The sequence below is a fragment of the Candoia aspera genome, chromosome 5 (assembly GCF_035149785.1).
Source record: "Candoia aspera isolate rCanAsp1 chromosome 5, rCanAsp1.hap2, whole genome shotgun sequence".
Classification (NCBI taxonomy): Eukaryota; Metazoa; Chordata; class Lepidosauria; order Squamata; family Boidae; genus Candoia; species Candoia aspera.
Genome location: NC_086157.1, coordinates 117378278 through 117399578, shown reverse-complemented (window position 1 = coordinate 117399578; position 21301 = coordinate 117378278). Strand labels below are relative to the sequence as shown.

At 51.9% G+C, this 21301-nt stretch overlaps 1 protein-coding gene across 1 annotated transcript in view; it reads right to left on the bottom strand.

The window, feature by feature from the left end:
- Nucleotides 1–77: 77 nt before the first annotated feature.
- The window catches only part of DNHD1 (dynein heavy chain domain 1), a 100501-nt gene continuing 79277 nt past the window's right edge, over nucleotides 78–21301 (bottom strand). Inside the window, exons 29-42 of the mRNA XM_063304798.1 lie at nucleotides 14468–14650; nucleotides 10674–11105; nucleotides 10141–10582; nucleotides 9919–10059; nucleotides 9586–9795; nucleotides 7842–8020; nucleotides 6425–7393; nucleotides 6163–6337; nucleotides 5992–6078; nucleotides 5611–5812; nucleotides 1652–1743; nucleotides 1421–1573; nucleotides 621–1348; nucleotides 78–548 (exon numbers count right to left, since the gene is read on the bottom strand). Of these exons, the coding sequence (XP_063160868.1) occupies nucleotides 204–548; nucleotides 621–1348; nucleotides 1421–1573; nucleotides 1652–1743; nucleotides 5611–5812; nucleotides 5992–6078; nucleotides 6163–6337; nucleotides 6425–7393; nucleotides 7842–8020; nucleotides 9586–9795; nucleotides 9919–10059; nucleotides 10141–10582; nucleotides 10674–11105; nucleotides 14468–14650 (4338 nt within the window). The 3' untranslated portion in view covers nucleotides 78–203. The remainder of the gene's footprint in view (nucleotides 549–620; nucleotides 1349–1420; nucleotides 1574–1651; nucleotides 1744–5610; nucleotides 5813–5991; nucleotides 6079–6162; nucleotides 6338–6424; nucleotides 7394–7841; nucleotides 8021–9585; nucleotides 9796–9918; nucleotides 10060–10140; nucleotides 10583–10673; nucleotides 11106–14467; nucleotides 14651–21301) is intronic.

Genomic DNA, 21301 nt, shown 5'->3' with positions numbered 1-21301 from the left:
CGCTGGGCCCGCTGTGGCTGGCAGAACGGCATAGCACGGCATAGCACTGGGGATTGTTTTATACACACTCATAATATATGGCTTTATTTCTGTACTACTTATTGCGGTCTCTGCACCAGCAAAGAGAGGTGGGTTGATGCGGCTCGACCTCGGGAATATAGGCCATGGGCTTTTTTCCGTGCTCCACCCCTTGCGGTGGCATCTCATCGCAGAATGCTGACAGCATGAACCCGATGCTGGGCACACAGGTCAGGAGACATCTTGGAAGGAAGAGCCAGGTGCATGACGACCCCTTGGCTGCAGAGGTCCAGGAGCGCCTGGGGGGTCCCTAGGTAGACGGGGCATTGATACTTGGCGAGGGTGGAGGCTGCTTTCCAGGGCTCCCGGCTGGCCTGCACCCAAACTGGAGGCAGCTGGCAGGGATGTGCTGAGAGGGTCTCCTGGAGTTGGCAGCTGTGGGCATTCCATGTGGCGTGGTAGAGCTCCAGGCCGCTCAGGTAAAGGCCCTTCTCAGGAGCACTGCCAGGGGGCAGCATGCTGGGCAGCACCTGTAAAACCAAGGGGGCATCAGAGCTGAGGGCCTGGGCCCAGCGGCCCTTGCCCACAGAGGCTGCCCTTACCTGCTGCTCAAGTTGGTAACTCTCCAGCTCTTGTTTCTCAGCCCGGGCCTCCTCTTGCAGCAGGGCGAGGAAGAGGCGCTGTGGCTGCTGGAAGGCTGCCAACTGATAGCAAACCACCGGTGGCCCCCCAATAGACTCGAGATAGCAGCACAGCAGCTCGCAACGCCGCTGGAGCGTGTGGAGCCACTCCTGCAAGGGCTCGGGGCCCGCGGGTGCATAGGGCAGCCAGTGGCGGGGCAGCCGCTCCTGCTTCAAGTCTTGCAGGATGGCGATGCAGCGAGGGGAGCAGCACGGCACCCCCTGCAGGCATTCTTGGGCACACGCCAGGTCCCGGCCCACCTGCTTCAGCAGAGCCAGCAAGCTGCCTGCCTCTTCCAGGAGGAAGCGCTGCAGGGGGCGGGGCTTGGTGCGGGCCTGTCCCTGGGGAGGGTGTCCGCGGGCCCCCACCTGCCAGCCTCTTTGTGCCAGCTGCTCCTGCAGTTCCTGCAATAGCAGCAGCCCTTGCTTTACAAGCTGCTCCAGCGCCTTCTGGAGCTGGGGGGCCTGGGAGGGCTGGTAAGACCAGAGGCCCTGGGATGTTTTCAGGGCTGACAGCAAGGCTTGGCTGCGGCGGGCCAGCATTTTGGGCTGCAGGCCACTGCACAGGCCTACCCAGACAGGCTCCATGGGGCTCGGCAACTGCTGGATCCGGGCCCGGGTGGCTGCTGAGGCCTCATCTTCCGAGAGCCCTTGGATGGAAAGGGAGAAGTGTCAGGGCCGAGCCTGCCTCCTGCCCGTGGTGCTGTGTGGCGGCTTCTTACCTGGGTCTGGATGGCCAATGACTGCAGCCAGAAGGCTCTGAAGGCCGAAGCCTGGTAGCTGGCAGGAAGTATAAGCCAGGCACTGCTGGCACAAGCTCTCCACCATCCGTGCATCTCCCTCATCCAGAACGTGGCCTCCATAGAGAATGGTTCCTGTGGGGACAGAGGGAAGGTGCAGCCTCCCCTTTTGGGTGGGCTGGAGGACTCTCTGAAAGCAGCACTCTTCCATACCTGCCAGCTGCTGCTGCTCTTCCTCAGAGCTGTCTGCCAGCCGACTCAGCTTCTCAAGAGCCTTGAGACCCGCCAAGACCTCCCTGTGACTCCTAGCGGGACAGACAGAAGGGACCTCAGTGGCCTATGCAATTAAGGAATCAGCCCAGCTGGGGAGGGGGGTGCCAAAGGCACCCCCAGGGGTTTGGTGATCATTTTCCTCATGCAGATGGAGGAGGCTGTGCGCTTGACCCTGTGGGCTGATACCCGTTGGGCCTTCCACATTCCAGAAATTGGTCTTGATGCGCTTGTAGGTAGATGGGTTTGCCCGTAAGGAAAGCGATGTGGGCTCTAATTTGCACATGTTGCTGGAGAAGGTTTCTAAGGCACGAGGGGTCAGAAAAGTTGGTGGAAGCAGCTGCTGTTGGCCTGGAAAGCAAAGTCCAATGCTGAGAAGACACTGCAGAGCCCAAGGCTCCAGGAGCAGCACTTTTGGAACAGTGACCAGCTCAGCTTTCCTTCCCACTGTCTGTGCCATGCCTTGGACAAACGCCGGCTGCAGAATCACCAGCTTTGCACCCCAAAGTGCTCATGTCCCCTCCTTGGAGTTCCTAGCCAAGCAGACGTACAATCGCCCTTTTTAGAGCTAACTTTTGCAAGTAACGCAATGCTCTGCAGCCGGGGGCAGAAACTGACACTATTAGAGAATCGGACAAGCAGCAGCTCACTGGCTTAACTCCTACTCCTTCCCCTGAATTACTCTGGGCTGGGTGGGGACTGGGGCGGGGGGGCATGGTGAAGATGCTGAAGTGGCAACGGGCTCTCCATGGCACCAGGTCTCAACTTTGCAAATGAACCGATTCCGGGTTCAGTTCTAAATGTCTCCTGGCAGGACTGGGAGTCTGGAGAGTTTGTTCCAATCAGCTGAGAGACGGGGAAGCTACCAGAATCAGACATTCATAGACAACTTCCTCAACTTTGCCAGGCCAAGGATGGAAGTTGGAAAACAATGGCAACCTCAGACTCTGTTAAGGGGGCAGGAGGGGGTTACTGCTGAATCTACCCACAGGAATGAATGGGCACAGCTAAACAAGACTCAGGGTTAGGGATAAATTGATAGGTGTACTGAAGGAAAACAGATCCCCTAAAATGGATCTCTGCAGAAATACCTGGGACTGGTGAAAGTTAGGAAAGAGAGGAAAGGAGGAGCAGCTCTAGCTTAGGATGATGCATCTTGCCTGGATTCTGGCATTCCACAAGGTCTGGGTGGTTGCCTGTATAAGAGGCAAGAGAGAATGCATGCATCTACTCCCTGCCCTCTAGATTTTCCTTGGCACAGATTCCAGCTAGTGACAGGACTATTTTTCCAATAGCTTTCCCTCCAAATGTCCGGCAGCACTTTTCTGCACCACCTCAGGCCTCTAGGCAGACCTATGTGGCCTCGCACGCCCCTTGCCAAGGGCAGGGATTCTGAGACCATCCCTGACAAGCACTGTCCCACCTTGGTGTGGAGCTCTCGGGCGACAGAGACCCCACCGCTCCAGGAGGCAGGCATTGCCACTGCTTCACAGTGCCCACGGCCAGAAGCTCCTCTTCATTTCAAGTTTGGAACTTCCTTGGTAAAGCTTGAGTTTCTTTAGGAACTGTTCAAGTGAAAGCTACACCCCCACCCCCACCCCCAATTTTATAAAAATGTGACGCCCCAGCACTCTCACGCAGTCCTTAAGCTCAATCTCACACTCAGCCATTGTGGGGAGTGGGTTGGGGTGCTCCTCCCTGCTAGTCCTCCTGCTTGCTCACCTGGACTGGGTCTTCCCCACAGCCGCTTCTCCTCCCAAAGCATGCCGCCAGGGTGAACCCTGCCCCAGAATGTGAGCCTGCCCACAGCTATAACCAGTGAGGCCGGTGCGACCACCAGCCCTGTGCCCTCAGGCCTTCTGCTCCAGCGAGCAGGCGCCACCCCCACCCGCTTTCAGCCAGGAAAGGAACCCTCACTGCGTTGCTTATCCTGCTTTTTTGACCAAAGACGACTCCTATCTGGCCCTGCCCCTGGCCCATCCAAAGCTTTTGTTGCTGAGTTGGGTGAAAGGGTTCAGGGGATGATTATCAAACAGGCAAATGACACTAAATCGGGCAGTGTCGTTGAGCCTTAGGAGACACAGAGAAGATCCAGAAAGATTTAGGCAGACTTGAATAGTGGCTGAAACAAACAGGAAGTAATTTAAATGGGAGAAATGTAAAGTTCTCTATTTGAAAGGAGAGGCCAAGGTATAGGATGTTTAGGTGGGGAGAGCTGGCTTGGCAATATAGTCCTCATTTAGCAACCACAACCGAGACTGGCAACTTGGTCATTAAGTGAAGCCTTCGCTAACTGAAACTACTACTGTGTTTACAATTTTACTTCAGCTTTCCTTTGCTTTACAGACCTGCGAAGGTCAAAAATGCGAGGATTGGTCATAAAGTGACTTTCCCAACTGCGAGTGGTCACTAAATGAGGCAGTTGCTAAACCAGGACTACCTGTAGTACAGCTGAAAAGGACCTGGATGTTCTAGTACAATTTTTCTCTGTGACCTACAGACACCTACGGTTCTGTGAGAATTTGGGGGGAGCCTATGAGACACTAAGCCAAAAGAAAAATAAAGTTCACTTGAATGCAGTGCATGGCAACTTTTTCTATGGTACAGCAGAAAAGACAGAGCTTGTCAGCTGATATTCAGAAGCCCCACCCCGCCCGGATGTGCATGCTCACAAGGACGCATCACTCCATGTGTGTCTGAAAGACAGCAGTAGGCGTTCCAAGAACCTTTTTTTTAACCAACAGCTTCCTCAGCCTGAAAAAATGTGAAAACTTTTGGTGCAGCAGATGACCACGAGCCAGCGGAGCAATTTACTGCTGAAGAAAGAAGTGCTGTTTAAGGATGGACGAACAGGAGCAAAGAACCTGGATCCCAGCCCTGCCTGGCTTTCATTGGGCCCCTGGGAAGAGTTGCTTAGTTCTGGGCACCCCTGTCAAAAAAGGGCATTGATAGACTAAGCGGGGGCTACCAAGAGGGTGAGGGGGTGGAAGCAAGTCCTGTGAGGAGTGAGATATGCTTAGCTTGAAGAAGAGAAGACCAAGGGGGGTGTGGGTGTAGGTGTGAAAACTGTCTTTAAATATCTAAAGAGCTGACACGTAGAGGAAGGAGGGCACATGTTCTCTGCTGCCTCAAAAGGCAGGCTCCAAACCCATGGCTTGAAAATGCAGAGAAGTGGACCCAGGTTAGATGGAGGTGTTAGGAAGCTCCTGAGGGTAAGAAAGGTCAACCGGGCAAAACGGCAGACCTGCACCGAGGGAAACTAGATGACTCTCGAGCCTCCCTTCAACTCCCATCTTGTTTTGAAAAAAGGACCATAGTTTGTGGCATTAAAACTAGTGGTCATGACTGTGTTGTCAGGCTACAGATTAAAAGGGGCTGCATTAAACAGGCCATGTAGCCTCTTAAAGCATAATTCTGGACATGGCAAAGCCCAGCTGCAGTCAAGGCGGTGAACCCACAGGCTCCATTTTGGCGCCAGCCTCTAAGAGAACAGGTTTGCGTGAGAGAGGCGGAGGCATTTCTGGGATGTGCTCCCAGGCCCTCCCACAAGGCCCACAAGCCCTGCCTGGCCTGCGTGTGGGGGGGCTCTCTCTTTCTGAGCCCTTGGCCCCCATGGCCCCACTTTCCCACCTGCCAGAGGGTGCCAGACAAGGATCCCCGGCCTTGGTTCCCTTTGGAGGCAAAGAGTCCTGGGGGGGAGAGGCGCGAGCTACCCCCACGGATCAACAGGAAAGTAGGCCAAGCGGCTGCTGCTCCGGGCACCAGAGCTGTGGCCTTCCAGCAACCTTGCAGGCAGGGGAACCTGGTTCTCCCTTCCCGTTTCCCTCCCTCCCCTCTGCAGGGGCGTTTCCCCTCTGAAAGTCCTGCTGCAGACTCCAGCAAAGGCCCTCACCCTGACTCACCAGAGGTATGATGCAGCCTGGGTCCACGGGGCGTAGTTCTGTCGGTACAGCAGGACCCCATACAGGACCAGCAGGGAGAGCTGCTTCTCTGCATCAAGGTTCTGGGCCTGTCCCTGTAGCCACTGGTGAGTGTGGGCCAGGATGCCTTTCAGCTCCAGCGGCATCTCGCAGAACAGGGTGGTGGCATTCCGGTGCACAGGCCCTGAGGACAGAGGGGAGCAGAGGAGCCGGTGGGAGCGGGGAGCCGGCCGGGCTGCTGGTCTTGTCTGGAGGGCAACACCTGAGTCCTTCCCTTGTTGTCCTTGCCTCTCATCTTTGGGTGAGCACCCTATGGACAAGCCTGGCCTCTTCCCCCAGCCCTCTTCAGGAGGACAGCAGTACCTGGCACAGAATCAGGGGCGTCGACCGTGGTGATGAGCCAGAGCCGGAACTTGGGGTGGACCTTGAGGGCCTGCCCTTGGGTCTGTCCTGTGAGAGAAGAAAAGAGAGGGTGGGGTGGGGGCCTTCAATGCCTATGGTAACGGACTTCCCCAGCCCTGGCTTTCCGCTCACCCACTGGAGTCTTCAGCACCAAACTCAACTGCAGCAGGACCTCAGGGTCCCAGTGGCTCAGCAGCTGGCAGTTGTTCAGGACCAGCCACTTTCCCTTCTTGATGCAAAACGGCAGTGTTCTCTGGACACGCCTGGAGGCATCCGGGGTACCGAAGGAGATGACGACCACTCTTCCCTGCAGGTCACGGTTTGTCCGGTGAGGGACATGGAGACCCTCTGGCTGCCAGCCACCTTCCCCCCATCCACACCGGGCCCCACTCACCACCCGTCCCCGCTGAGCAGCCATCTGCTGGATCCAGAGAAGAGGATGCAGAAAGGAACCCTGTGATCCGGCCGGGGCCGTGACGAAGATGACCGGCTTGTTAGCGCGGCTGAAGGAGTAGGGACTGACAGCGGCCATTTTTTCGGTGAAGGACCAGCCCAGCAAGCAGGTGGTAAGATCGGAAACCACCTGGCTCATGGCCCTGGGGCACAAAATTCGCCACAGAATAGCACGCTGGAAAGGGCTGAGGTGTGCATGGCTCGGACACAAAGCGGGCCCAACCACTGTGGAGCGCAAACGGAAGTACTCCTGCCACTGCAGGGTCTTCTCGGCCAGAGAGGCCAGCAGGCCCTGGAAGCCAGGGAAGTTCTCCAGTATGGCACATTCCTCCCAGGCCTCCACACTCACCCAGCCGGGGCACGCCACGCTGGGCCCCAGGGGCAGGAGGAGGGCCTTGGCGGATGGGCTCTGCAGGCCCTGGTAGAAGGCCAGCCACTCCAGGGGGCTGATGTCTCCTGTCACCCGCAGCGTGGCCACTGCTCCCAGGAAGAAGTAGAGCAGGCGGTCCACCTCCCGCAGGCAGGGCAGGGCCTGGGTGAGCAGGTGCCAAAGGACCATCCTGCCGAGCTCCAAGAGGCGGGCCTCCAGGGACTCCTGCTTGGTGGTCTCCTGGCGCTTGGCTGAAATCAAGGCCTGGCGCACCCGGCTGATGCAGAACTCTGTGGGAAAGCGGTAGAGTGGGTGGAGGCGGCCCACCTGCTGGAGCGCCTCATGCAGCCCCACCCCAAGGCGGGCCACCTGCCGGTACTTGTCACAGAGAGCGGCCTGGTCCTCGTACTGGGAGACCATCTGCTTGTGGGTGGCGTGCAACGCTTGGATCTGGGCCTGCAGGAGCCGCACCATCGGCATGAAGTTCTCCTCCTCCAAAAGCGAGCGCTGTGGCTGTGAAATCAGGTCCATCAGCTCCTCCTGCAGGGGGACAGGGCAGAAGGGAACGAGGGACAGCATGGGCTTGGCCAGATGGCACTGCTGTGGGCCCTGGGACTTGCCAGACTGGACAGGCCCTGGACTGGAAAGGGCTGGCGCACTCCAGGCCCCTTCCCTGAAATGTTGCCCTCTAGCGGGACCCCGGCAGCATCCCTGTCCGTGCCTGCCCCTGCCTTGTGGACCGCTCGCTCTCCAGCGATCTGGCAGCCCCACCCTTTCAGCCTCCGGGCAGGCCCTCGAGGCCTGGCTCTTCACCCAGGTGCCAGGGTAGCTGGGATGGGAGCCTTTGGGCGGTTGTTGGGGCATTCTGGGGGGATGACCCAGGTGCCGGGTTAGGGTTAGACGACCTCGTGGCTTTACTGTTGTTGTGAGCCGCCTGAGATGGGCAGCCACACAGACCTTTTAAGGAGGCGAATCATACAATAATTACCTCCGTGGCCTCCAGCTTGCCTTCCAACTGCAGGACACCCAGATACAAGGCCTGCTGGTTCTTCAGGATCTCCCGACGCTCCACTCGCAGCACTTCACTCAGCAGCAGGTCCTCCAGAGCGCCCCGGCTGAGGCTGAGGTCGATGAGGTTCAGCCACTTCAGAAGCGAATGGTCGACCTCTGCAAAGGGCGAGGAGGGAGCGGGGAAGAGATTTGCTTCCTTTGCCTCGTCGGCTCCCCGTCTTCTCTCTCTCTGGCACAGGTTGCATTTGGGCCTTAATTATCTCATTTTTCCGGAATTTCCGGATTTTCCCGGACCATTTTCCCCTTCAGGATTTCCATTCACGGAAGCTGTCCTGGTTTACTGAAGCCGGCTTTCTTGAAATGCTGAAAGCTAACCTGATGCCCTTTGGCCCTGCCACGCAATACGGCAAATTCTGGGGTCTCACGGCTGCCTTCCCCCCAGGCACCCACCCCTTCCACTTCCTCAGCCGTTTCTTCTCCCGTAGTGTACATTAAATGCAGTATAGCTGGTCCCCTCCTCCACCTTCCAGACAGTGAGGTGGCCTGCACAGGCCGCTGTGTCTCCCACTGGCAGTGGAGTTTGATTCGCAGCTGACATTGGGGGAGCTGGAATCCCCCTTTACCACAAGCTGGGTTTCCTGGACTCCTTGGAGATCCAATCTGTAGAAACGCCACCTGTCTTTTCTGCCCAGTTTGGCGGCTTGTTGCGCAGGCCCTCAGCTGGGGCACCGTTGTTCCCTTTTCCCCTGACGTTCACCCAGAGGCTTTGGGCAGGAATTTCACTCTTGGTGCCACAAATCCCCATATGCGGTAATCATTCTTGATGTTTAACGTGAGCCCCTCCTCCCCTTTTGCTGGGTCTGGTTTTTTTTTTAACAAATTACACCCTTCTGGTACTGTATTTGCTTCATTCCATCTGGTCTGTCACAGTTTCCACCCTTTATCTTTTATTGAAATGTCTTCATTGGATAGTTGTTAGCCACCCAGAGTCATTGGGAGTCGGGTGGTGTACAGGTTTTATTATACTCTACTCTACTCTACTCTACTCTACTCTACTCTACTCTACTTTACTCTACTCTACTCTAGTCATGAGTTCCAACTCACTAGGTTTTAATAATACCAACAATTTCACTTTTACCCTCCTGTACCAGGACTAAGTTGCCCCTGTTCATTTCCCACAGTATCTATGTTTCTTAAAAGAATGACTGCCCTCCAATTTAAATAATAAAAAGTTACACTTATTTTTCTTATGGAAGCACATAACCACTCTCTATTCCGCAGAACCACAGAGTCAGAGGTACGCCAGGTTCCATCCAGTCCAACGCCCCGCTCTGGGCATGGAAAGGAAGATGCCACTTGGTGAGGCCACCTCTCCTGGGGCCGGCAGCACATTCCTCCCCATAGCAAACTAAATCTATTTCCCTGCAGTTTTGTCCTGCCATCCATTCCATCCCCCATGTTTATTTATTTTATTTATTCATCACATTTATATAGCTGCCCATCTCACGAACATGACTCCAGGCAGTGCACAGTAAAAATAGACCACAAAAGCAACGAAATTAAACATTATTCCACAATGAAAACACATGACAATCCTTTAGATATCTGAAGGTCGCTGTCCTATCTCCCCCCACCCCCCGTCTTCTCATCTACAGACTAAACATGCCAAATCCTGTAATGATGCTTCGCTCTTTTGACAACCTGGAAACTTCTTTTCTTACCTGCAGCCAAAGCCTTAAGGGGCAGCTCAGTGCACAGGTAGAGTGAAAAAGAAGGCGGCACTAGTGTGTACACCGATTCCTCGCCTTCTTCAGAGGCAGGGAAGAGAATTTTCCGCTCTGCTCCCCAAGAGAACTTTTTCTCCATCAACTGCTGGAGGGCCGGACACCAGGGAATGTTCTTCTCGAAGTCCATCAGCAGCACGGGGTTGCCTGGAAGGAAACGCCAGCCAAGCTCGCCTCTGCCCTGCCAGACCTCCCACCGGTTCTGCCTCACACTGGTGGGCCTGCCACGTGCTCTGGGGAGCTGGCCATGAATCCTGTCCCCTCGCTTACCAAACTTAACCGCATTCTTGAGACTCTGCTCAAGGTCAGGATTGGTCAGGGACAGAATTTCGAGCTTGTCTTCAGGTATCTCCTCACAGCCACCTTGCTCTACCATGTCAAGATCAGACAGGACCTGGCCCTGAGATTCCTCTGCAAAAATAAGGGCCAATGAGAGCCTAACCCAAGAAGAAAACGCCAAAACCCAGGGGTCAGTTGCCTTCCTTCGCTCACCCTCTTCTAAGGCAGAAGTCATGAGCAACCAGATCTGCGCCTGCTTGTCAGGGTCCACCAAAAGAGGCCACCGGTGGGCCCGAGGGTGGACCTCGGAGTGCATGATCATGGCGGTCAGTCGGCTCTCAGCATCCTTGGGCTTGTGGATCCGATCCCAGAGGCGCTGCTGCAGAGTTGAGCTGAGCAAAGATACAAGTCTCAGCGGTTTCTGTACAGCAAGCAGTGGGGCGCCGGCGGGGGCCGGGCCCGGGCACGGCAGTTCTTTCTGCAGGAGCCAACTGACATCATCGGGGTTCAGGAGAACCTGGGAACCCTCACACACGGCCTGCCACTTCTCCAGGAGCTCTTTCCGGTGAGGCGGGGAGAAGGGACCCAGGTATGAGATGACAGCCGAGCAGAGAAGCGCGTCCCCATGCACCGTGCTCTGGTGGTATTCCAGATCCTGGGAGGAAAGGCAATGCTCTAGACCACCATGCTCTTGAGGAAGGGGGCCTGCTGTGGAAGAAGAGGAACCCCCGGCCCCCAGGCATTACCCTGGCAAGTGCCGTCCAGTTGGCCAGGTGCTCTGCCACCGAGCTCTCCACTGTGGTGGCTTCCTCCTTGGCCTGCAAGGACTGTGTGAGCTGCTGCAGCAGCTTCTCCCGATGTTCCTGCTTCTGCTTCAGCTCCCAGATCCGGGCCTGGGTGGTGTCCCTCAGGTACTCCGAGTGCAGGCGCCGGTCCCCCAGGATGATCTTCTCAACATTGATCTGATCATCGCAGCTCTGGAGCTGCAGTATGGCAGGCTGCCACTCCCGCAGAGCCCAGTGGTACCAGTAGACGGAACAGATCCATTGATAAAGAGCTGCAGCAGCTTGGCTGGCTTTCTGGATGGTAGCCACGGAGAAGGCCTTGTTGCACACAATTTGGCCCAGCGCCTTGAAGAGCTCCCTAGAGATATTGTCTTTGGGATAGAAGATCAGCTCCTGGAAACGGGAAAAGGTCCAGGAGAACAAATAAGGTCTTCCTTCCGGTTGCTTCCCCACAGCAGCCCCACACTCCACACATTTCTGGGTTGGTTTTCCATGGGCCCATACAAATTTTGGCCCATCTCAGGAGGCAAGCATGGAAAGCACCCTGAGTCTCCAGCACCACGAAGGGCAGAGTAACAGCAATGCTGCAGTGACTCTGCGGCCTGTCCAGGTCAGGGTCGCCTGCACTTTCCCCCAGACATGGGGAGGAGGCCACCACACACATGCAGCAGATTCCAGAGGCCAGTTGGTCCACAAGGGGAAGTGGAGGCAGTGGGCTCACCTCAGTGGCAGCACTGGCTTAAACTGCCCGAACTGTAACTTTATCAGTGCCTGAAGGAAGGAAAGCTGTTGTGCTGTTAAGAGAGATACGTCCTTGGGCCTAGAGCCTGCTGATAGATATAGATAGACAATGATAGATAGATGATAGGTAGATGATAGATAGATGATAGAATCAGACGATAGATGGATAACAGAATTTCAGCGGCCACCCAACTCGAACAGTCACCTCTGGGCAGCTTACAAGAAAACAGAAAAATAAATCTATCTAAGGTAAAAACAGCCATCAATAGTAATTAATAATGGGTGAGTTGGTTCACATGGTTCGTACCCTCTTCCAATGAGACTTTTGTCCTCCCAGCCCCAGTGCCTGTTCCCAAAGCTTTCCTCAAGGCTAGCAGGATCAGGCTGGCCAAATCCCTGCAGTATATCTAGCGGTCCCCTCGCTGTCCCTGTAGTTGCCCTGTGTAGCACGCTCCCTGTTTGCTTTGGACCCCCTTCGGCAGGACCATCTTGCCTCACCCTCCACCTTCCAAAGAACAGCAGGGAGTGCCGCTCCCCAAGCCCCGTGCCACTGAAAGGAAAGAATGGCTGATGCTGGGTCTGATCTTGACCACAAGAAACTGAAGCAGCAGCCTGCCCAATGAGCCCCTATGCAGTCCCCAACCACTGGGAAGGGAGCTTTGAGAAAGATCCCCTGGAATCAGGTGATGAGCCACAGCCCCTAAAGGAAAGGAACAGGAAGCCCCACCCTCTTTTGCACAGAGGCAGGAGCAGCAGCTTTGCGCAAGGTGCATGGCCCTGTCAGCATTCTCAAATCTGGCTGATTTATCTTGCTTTCAAAGCAGCTTTAACAGGGAGAGGAAGAAAAAGAGTATTATCAGGCATCAGCAAGAGCTGGAGACCCCCACACACTCTGTGTGATATCAGTGTGAGAGGGGGAGAAAGGAGGGGTTCACAGAACCCCTGAATGTGCCTTAAACTCATCTAAAAGAGAAAAAGGACTGCCTGAAAGGAAGGAGGGGGAGGAAGGAAAATGGGTGCTAAAGCAGTCATTAGGTTTAGAATTTGTAGCTGATGATAGTGGGTGATAACTGGCGCCAGCAAGGTTATGCAACGGGGGAGGGATTGTTAGGATTGTTAGGATTGTGTAGATTTCCTTGTGGAGTAGGGAGGACATACAGGCCCTGATATACATCAGAACATTAGAATTAGCAAGAAGTTGAACACATTCTTGAGGATGTGATCGATAACCATACATGTCTCAAGGAGGTGTTGATTACTTTCATCACATGTCTGTTTTTCCTCTTCCTGACAAAAAGGCAATCACGGTTATCTTGACCTTATGTAAATTAAACTAGGGTCTGGTGAGCCATCAGAATCAAAAACAACGATAAGGATTGTAGGAACATCCTGACATCCTGCTGGCATTGTAAATTTGTAAATCAAAGTGGCCACTTCAAGGTAACAGGAAGAATGTGAGCTGAACCCTCAAAGGAGGGGGGATGACAGGCAAGGAGGGTATAAAGGTAAAGTGTTAACTTTGTTCTTGGTTCCTTCTTGCACGGAGGGACCCGCCTTTGCAAACACGTTACAAATAAACTCTTTTCTCTGCATCATCGAACCTTGTGGATTGGAATTCTTCTGGGAGGTTTTTCCCGCTGACATCAGGAACCCTTATTAAGTTAGGGTTGATGGTAAGGCTGCCTCATGTTGGCTTAAGTGGGAGAGAGAAGAATCCCCCTGGCAGTGCTTTGGAGGGTTTGCCCCCTGGTCTGTAGCACGGGATTGTGGCGGTGGGAGAAATGGCAGAGGAAGGAGTTGGGGACTCCTGTTCAAAGGGCCAGAGCAGCCAACGGTTCAGATCCATGTTTGAGTGTGCGAGCACCCACTCCAAATACCTGTCTGCATGAGTCTGCTTTATGGCAGAAGTCTACTCATCTCAAATGGACTCTAAAGACCCTTTGATGTACAATATATTAGTTGAGGCAATTTGTTATGTTGAGGCCATTACTCTCGGATTCAGATTTAGGCCCCTTGTGGAGTATCGTGTCTTATCCTGGGCACTGAAGTTCAAAACAGACTGCAACACGTGGGAGGGGGTTCAGAGCAGGGCTCCCAAGATGGAGAAGGGGCTGTAAACCAAGCCCTGGGAGGGATGGTTCAAAGACCTGGACATGCTTAGCAGCCAGCCTGCGGAGAGCCAGCTAAGCAGAGGTAACACAGCAGTCCTCAGAGAGCTAAAGGGCTGGCACATGGAAGAGGAAGTGGACTTGTTCTCTGCTGCGCCAGAACCAGTGGGTTAAAATGACAAGAAAGGGGGCACAGTACAAGCTACGTCAGGAGGAACAAGCTATCTGCCAGCGGAACAGGATGCCAAAGGTGGTCATTTCTCCATCGTGGGAGGTCTTCAGAGAGGGCCTGGATGGTCAGAGATGCTACAGTGGATCCTGCACTGAACAGAAGGCTGGAACAGATAGCTTCTGAAGTCCCTTCCAACTCTGTAACTCTACATGCTGCTTTGTTATCATGACTGTTGATTTGAAAGCCAGTGCGCCGCCTAGTGGTTAACAGGTTCGAAGAGAGTATGGAGCCCTAGGCATTGAAACTCACTGGGTGACTTTGGGCCACTCACTTTCTCAGCCCAGCCTGACTCACTGGATCGTTGTGGATATAAAATAAAGGGAATTTCTAGAGGAAAGAGGATATAAATCTAACAAGTAATTTTAAAAAATTATGGACTGATACCACTGCAGTTCGCTTTCTCTGCACAAGGTAAAGTTTTTGTGACAACATTTTCCCAAACATAGGCTACCTCTGTATTACACAAATCTTTGGAGAATTGAAAAGGACCAAGAAGGGCAAAACCGGATTCCCCCCTCAGCCAGGAGGGAAGGGTTTGGTTTTTTCCTTGTGGACTAAGGACCAGGCAGACTCGAGGACAACACTCTGACACTGGAGCAACACCACGCACTAAAGCTGTGGGCAGCTTGTGGGATCCGCGTGGACCATGAGGGAGGAATCAAGGTGGGCCTCACCTGGTAGAACTCCTCCCTGTTGAGCAGCAGCTTGGCACTCTCCCATCCTGGCTCCATGTGGAACATCATGCAGAGGGTGTCAGTCACCTGGGTCACCAAAGCTGGGGGTTGGCGGTAGCTCCGCAGCTCCTCAATGTCCTGCACATGCAGCGATGCCAGGGCAGCCTTGTAGTCTTTGCTCACCTGAAAGGAAGGGGGTAGTTTGGCATAATCTTACCCCACCCTATGCAACTGGGAGACTGAAGCAGGTCTCGACCTTCCTTTGGTCCAGATGCTTCCCCCCTCCTGGGATGGCAGATGAATGAGCAACTTAGTCACTTATCTCCACTAACTGTGGCTCATTTCCAAGATGGATGCTTTGGCCACCATGCTCTCCTATCAGGGGGATTATCTAGATTTACAAAAATAGGTTCTGATTAACACTTATTATGTTAACACTTCAAAATGAGAAATATTTATTTGTTTGATCTGTATGGCCACCCAACTCACCTAAATGACTCTGGGCAGCTCATGAGAGTTAAAAACAATATACAAACACATAGTACCATCAACTATCACTTTAAAACAAAAATAACCATGATCAGCGGCAAAATCCATGCTTGCATCAAGCTCAACAAAGCTTTGTAAAAGCTCACAACCACTGCCAGACCCCAAGCATGGTGGCAGAGCCACGTCTTCAAGGCCTTCCTAAAGACCAACAGGGTCGGGACCAGTCTAAATTCCAGGGGGATGATTTCCAAAGGGTGGGTTGCCATGGCAGAAAAAGGCTCTCTTCCTGGGTTCCACCAGATGACCCTCTTTCCTAGACAGGACCCATAACGTGCCCCTCCTGCTGGTCCTAATAGGATAGGTAGATGTAGCCAGGGAGAAGTGGTCCCTCAAATAACCCAGTCCCCTGCTATATAGGGCTTTATAGGTCATTACCAGCACCTTGAACTGAACCCAGAAACATACTGGGAACCAACGCAGCTCCCAGAGCACAGATGTAAGGTGCACTGACTGAGGAGCACACATAACTGCCCGTGCCACCACATTTTCTATCAGCTGCAGCTTCCAGATGCTCTTCAAGGGCAGCCCCACGAGAGCACTTTACAGTAATCCATTTGAGAGGTGACCAGGGCTTGGGTGACTGTGAGGAGAGCTTCTTGGTCCACGAACAGGCACAACTGGTGCACAACATGGAGTTGCACAAAGGCACCCCTGGCCATGACTGCCACATGGAGCCATGAGTCCAGGAGAACCCCCAGATTGCGCATCAGGTCTGTTTGGGGCAGTGCCACCCCATCCAGAACCAAAGATGGTATGTCCCTGGAACATGCAGGCTGCAAAGCCCAAACCCACTGAGTTTTGTGAGGGTTGAGCTAAAGCCTGTTTTCCCTGCCCAGACCCCTACAGCCTCCAGACACCAGGACAGGACCTTGACAGCATCACTTAATTGGGTACCAACAGCGTGTTGATGACACCTCAGTCCATGGCAATGGATAACCTTACCCAGTGGCTTCATGTACATGTTAAACAGGAGCAGGAAGAGTACCAAACCCCGCAAAGCAGGGGCCATGGGCAGGACCTCTTGCTTCCAATCAACACTGACTGGAACCATCCCCAGAGGAAGGAGAATCAGCACAGTACAGTGCCACCATCCCACTCCCAGAGCTGATCCAGAAGGATACCATGGTCGATGGTATCAAAAGCCTCTAACGTGTCAAGAAGAGCAAGCATGGATACACTACCCCATCCCACTCCCACCAGAGGTCATCCAAAACTGCAACCAATGTTGTTTTAGTCCAATGCCCTAGCCTGAAACCCAGCTGAAAGGATTCCAAATAAGCTGTTTCATCCAGGATCCTTTGAAGCTGTTGGATGACCACCTTCTCAACAACCTTCCCCAAAAAGGGAAGGTTGGAGACTGGATGAAAGTTGTCATGAGGACCCTGTTTACTTCCTCAGGCCCAATAGGAACAAACTCATCCCAGATAACAGAGCAAGACCGCATCCCGGGCACTTCCATAGGATCTGTACTAAGACTGGCATCTAACTGAAATTTTGAAATATCAAAGTTGTTAATAATCAGGCTGTACCAACACATCTTTAAAAGATGTATTATTGCCAGTAAGACAGGGATCCTCAGACCTTGCCATGTCATGATCCTCATACTTTTAAAATAAGATTGACTCTTCTCATCAGCTTGATATCATAAATTCAGCTCTCTGCTCTATACAATATTTTTCTAATGCATTTTTTTATTGACTATGTGCCATCAAGTCATTTTTGACTCCTAGCAACACAGATAGATTTTCTCCATGATGATTTATCCCTTACTTGTTCTTTCAAGTCTCCCAACAGTGCAGTCATCACCACTGTAACTGAGTCCCTCCACATTACTGCGGGTCATCCTCTTCTTCTCTTTCCTTCTGCCTTCCCCAGCATTAGAGCCTTCTCCAGGGAGCTGGGTCTTCACACCATGTGTCCAAAGTAGGATAATTTGAGTCTGGTCATTTGTGCCTTGAGTGAGAACTCTGGGTTGATTTGTTTGATGATTGTTTTGTTTTCTTAGCTGTCCATGATATTCTCAGGAGTCTCCTCCAACACCAAAGGCTCCTGAGAATACCATGGATGGCTAAGAAAACAAAATGACCAGACTCAAATTATCCTACTTTGGACAGTGGCGAAGTGTCATGCTCCCTGATCAAACATTCCCAGAACATCTGATTGGACTCGCATGCGTGAATGAAGTCAACACATGTCGAGACTTGCGAGTCGATAGAGGGGAGGGAGAACATTCAGGAGTGAGAAGACATCATGTTTGGACTATCTCTCATACCCAAGGTCAACTGGCTGAGCCTTTGGAGACACCTGCAAGAGATTGGCATGAACTGAGGGAAAGGGGGGCTGCATACCAGAGTGAGGGAGGGGGAACCCTGTACTCATTGGGCTCTTTGTTACAGAAAGTGCAGGAACTTTCATTTGCAACTTTTTTGCCATTCTGTATGCTTCTTCCATTAAAAAGATTTCTACTGTATTTACGTATGAATTGGAATTAATGGTAATAGAGTGTTGGAGTCATCACATAAAGTTGCGAATCCATTTTTATTGAACTCTACCTGGAGACACTCATACCCAGAAGAGAGTTCAAAATCTACAAAATGTCAAACTCAACATCTGAAGATCCAACTCAGCAGATGGAGAGGGAGCTGAGAGATGAATCAAATGGAGATTTGGAGACAGAAGGAGCTGTGGGAATCTCCTTACCTCCACAAAGCTGTACGGTGGAGCTGGACACAGAACTAATTACACTAGATGTTACCAGAAGATCGGGAGTACAGGAGTCCTGGCTCCAGCAGTCCAGTCACCCAGACCTCAAGGAAGTGGATTGGACACACTGGGTGATGAACAACGACGCCACCAAGACTGGCAGGATGGGACAGGGAACGAAGTCACCTCCACACCTCGCCAGTCAACTGAGGTGTGATCGAAAGACCGAAGAGCCAGGCTCCAAGACTTGGAGAGTGAACAAGAGATTACCCCAGAGAGGATACAAACCATCGAAGCCTGAGTAACTTCCATGGAGACAATACTGCAAAATGTGTCATTGTCTCTGGATCGGGTATTAACTCAAATGGAAACGGCTTCTGGCATGTCTTCCAGGAGGTCTACCCCTGAGCCGGCGCCAAGAAAAGGACAACAGTCCCCGACCGCCAAAGTCAAGAAGAGCAGTAGACCCTCAGTTTCGTGGGGAGAGCCCCTTGAAGGACATGTAAGTCTCCCTTCCCCCCAAGTGGGAAGCCAGGATTTACACATAAAGTTTAATGGGGATCCCCAGAAATTGTCCGTTTTCATGACAAATGTGGATGCTTTTATGGAAGAGTTTGGGGACACCTTCCCCACCGAGTATTCTAAAGTGAGTCTAGTGGGATCCAGACTGAAGGGGCCAGCAGCTGACTAGCTAGTACAGCTGCATGATGCTGGAGCTCCTGAACTTCAGCACCTGGATGATTTCATGAGAGCTCTCAGAGAACGCTTCGAAGACCCATTAGTGAAAATGAGAGCTAAAACAGTGCTCCAGCAACTCAGACAAGGTTCAGAGACTGTGTCTGAATATGCTATAGAGTTTAAGGCTTTGGCAGGAAGAATTAGTGAGTGGTCAGAGTCAACCAAAGTAGATTATTTTAAAGGAGGCTTACAGCCAGAACTGCTCTGCTGGGCACTGGGAAGAGGAGATCCACCCACAGTGAGAGAATGGATCTGTTTGGTGGGGGAAGCAGAGAACACGCAATTTCAATTCCAACGCCAAGTGAGACCCCAAGCAGTGGGGAGAAACACCAGGGCCCCAAGTAGCCTGCAGGCAGCTGTGAAAAAACAAGGTCAGTCCTGGGATGAGGAAAAGGAGCACCGGGTCAAAAAGGGATTATGTTTCAAGTGCGGAAAAGATAGGCATTGAGCATTGGATTGCCCCAAAATTGGATCTGCAACCAGTGTAAAGCAGGGAAGAAAAGCTTCAAAGTCTCCACCAGTAAAATGCAAGGGATCTGCAGCTACGGTATCTGCTCAAAGGGAGGAAGTGTTTTTCCTCTCAGAGGACGCCGGCAAGGAGTCAGAAGATGAAGCATCCCAGCTGGCGGGAAACAAATCCCACCTGCCTTGAAGGGCGCCAACAGACAGGCGGGGGATGATGGGTGCAAAGATCCTTTGATAAGTGATGAATGTCAGACATTGCTGGTGGGGGCTTAATTAAAAAATTTAAGAAGTAAATGCAAAGCTGATTTGGTTGCCATGTTGGACTCTGGGTGCACCAGATGTTTAATTCACCCCACTATGGTAACAGGGCTGGACTTAAAAGTCAGAAAGCTAAAGCACCCTATAGTGTTTACACAATTGGAGGGCTCTGCAGCCCATGGGGGACCTGTGGAATATTATACAGAGACTGTAGCCATGCGTATAGGGAACCACAAAGAGACTTTGCAGTTCATAGTGGCACCTATAGCAAATTATTCATTGATTTTGGTACTGCCATGGCTTAAAAGCAGGAAATCCATGGTGGAGTGGGAGTCAGGAAGCTTGGAATTTAAGGGTGGATTTTATCCAGGGCTTCCTAGTGAAGAACAGAACCAGGATGGGGAAATCAGCAGGCATAATGGTTAAAACTAACCCTGGTTGCACTAGTGAGCATTGCTCCTTGATCCCATGGCAGTACAGAGAGTTTGCTGATGTTTTTGATGAGAAAGGGTCAGACCAATTGCCACCCCACAGAAAGACAGATTGTGCTATTGAGATTGACCTGAATGCCAAACTACCCAAACGTAGTATGCTATGTCCCAAACTGAGAAGGAGGTGCTCAGAGAATTCATTGATAAAAACCTAGTTCAAGGATTTATTGAACCAGCCAACTCACCTTTAGCAGTGCCTGTCCTATTTTGAGCTAAAAAGGATGGCACCTTAAGGCTATGTATGATTATCGAGGTTTAAATGCTATTTGTACCACCAATCAATACCCTCTGCCACTAATGAAAGATATACTGTCCCATTTGGCAAAAGGGGAGATTTTTACGAAGTTGGACTTGACAGAAGCATATTTCTGCATACACATTCGAGAAGATGAATGGAAGACCGCCTTTAATTGCCCTCTGGGATCTTACCAGTACAAAGTTTTACCAGCTGGGTTGGCTGGGGCTCTGGGAGTGTTCATGCAGTTTATAAAAGAAGTTCTTCATGGATTTTTATACAAAGGGGTCTTAGTGTACTTAGATGACATCTTGATCTACTCAAAAAATGAGCCAGAGCATGTGAACCTGGTCAAGAAGGTGTTAACTAAACTACGTGAAGCACAGCTGTATGCTAAGTTGTCAAAATGTGATTTCCATAAAAAAGAACTGGACTACTTGGGATACAGGGTATCTACCAAGGGCATAGAAATGGACCCTGCAAAAATTCAGGACATTGTGCTGTGGGAGGCCCGGCGGACCCACCAGCAACTTCAAAGTTCCTAGGGTTCACAAATTTCTATCACCAGTTTATATCCAATTATGCTCAAATTTCATTGCCATTAACTGATTTATTAAAAACCAAGAGCAAAGGGGAGACACGTAAAGTTCCTAATCTCAGGGCAAAACTGAGTTGGAATAGTGAATGCCAAGCCGCTTTTGAGAGTTTGAAGGCTCTTTTTACAGTTGAACCCATTCTGGCAGTAGGTTCTGTACTCCTCCAAAAAGACCCCCAGGGTGTGTTACATCCATGCGCCTACCTGCCACATAAATTCACAGGCACAGAGCGCAGATGGCATGTGTGGGAGAAAGAGGCACTTGCAGTAAAGACTGCTCTGTTAGCTTGGCGACATCTGTTGGAAAGATCTAAACATCCCTTTGAAGTATGGACTGAGCATAAAAACTTGCAGGCTTTACGCACCCCTAGAAAGCTAAATGCCAAGCAGCTCAGATGGGCTCAATTCTTTAGCCATTTCAATTTCACTTTAAGTTATGTCCCAGGAAAGAAAATTTCTTAGCTGACACCCTTTCTCACCTTCCTCAGCATAACAGCCAATAAAAAGAGGTTGTGGATACTGTGTTCACTCCTAAGCAATTAGGGCTCGTAGCACTCTCAAAAGATCAACCTGACCTTGACAAACTACTGGGGCTAGCTGCAGTAACTCAGAGCCAGGCTGCTGCTCAGAAAGTGAAAGTACTGCCTGATTTACAGCAACAATTACAGGCAGCTCTCTAAGGAATGCTTGGTTACAAAGTAACAAAGCTACCCTAACTGAGCAAAATGGGTTTTGGTATTTTGCTGGAAAGCTTTATATCCGAGTCTCTATGACCTAAAGTACTCCAGTGCTCTCATGAT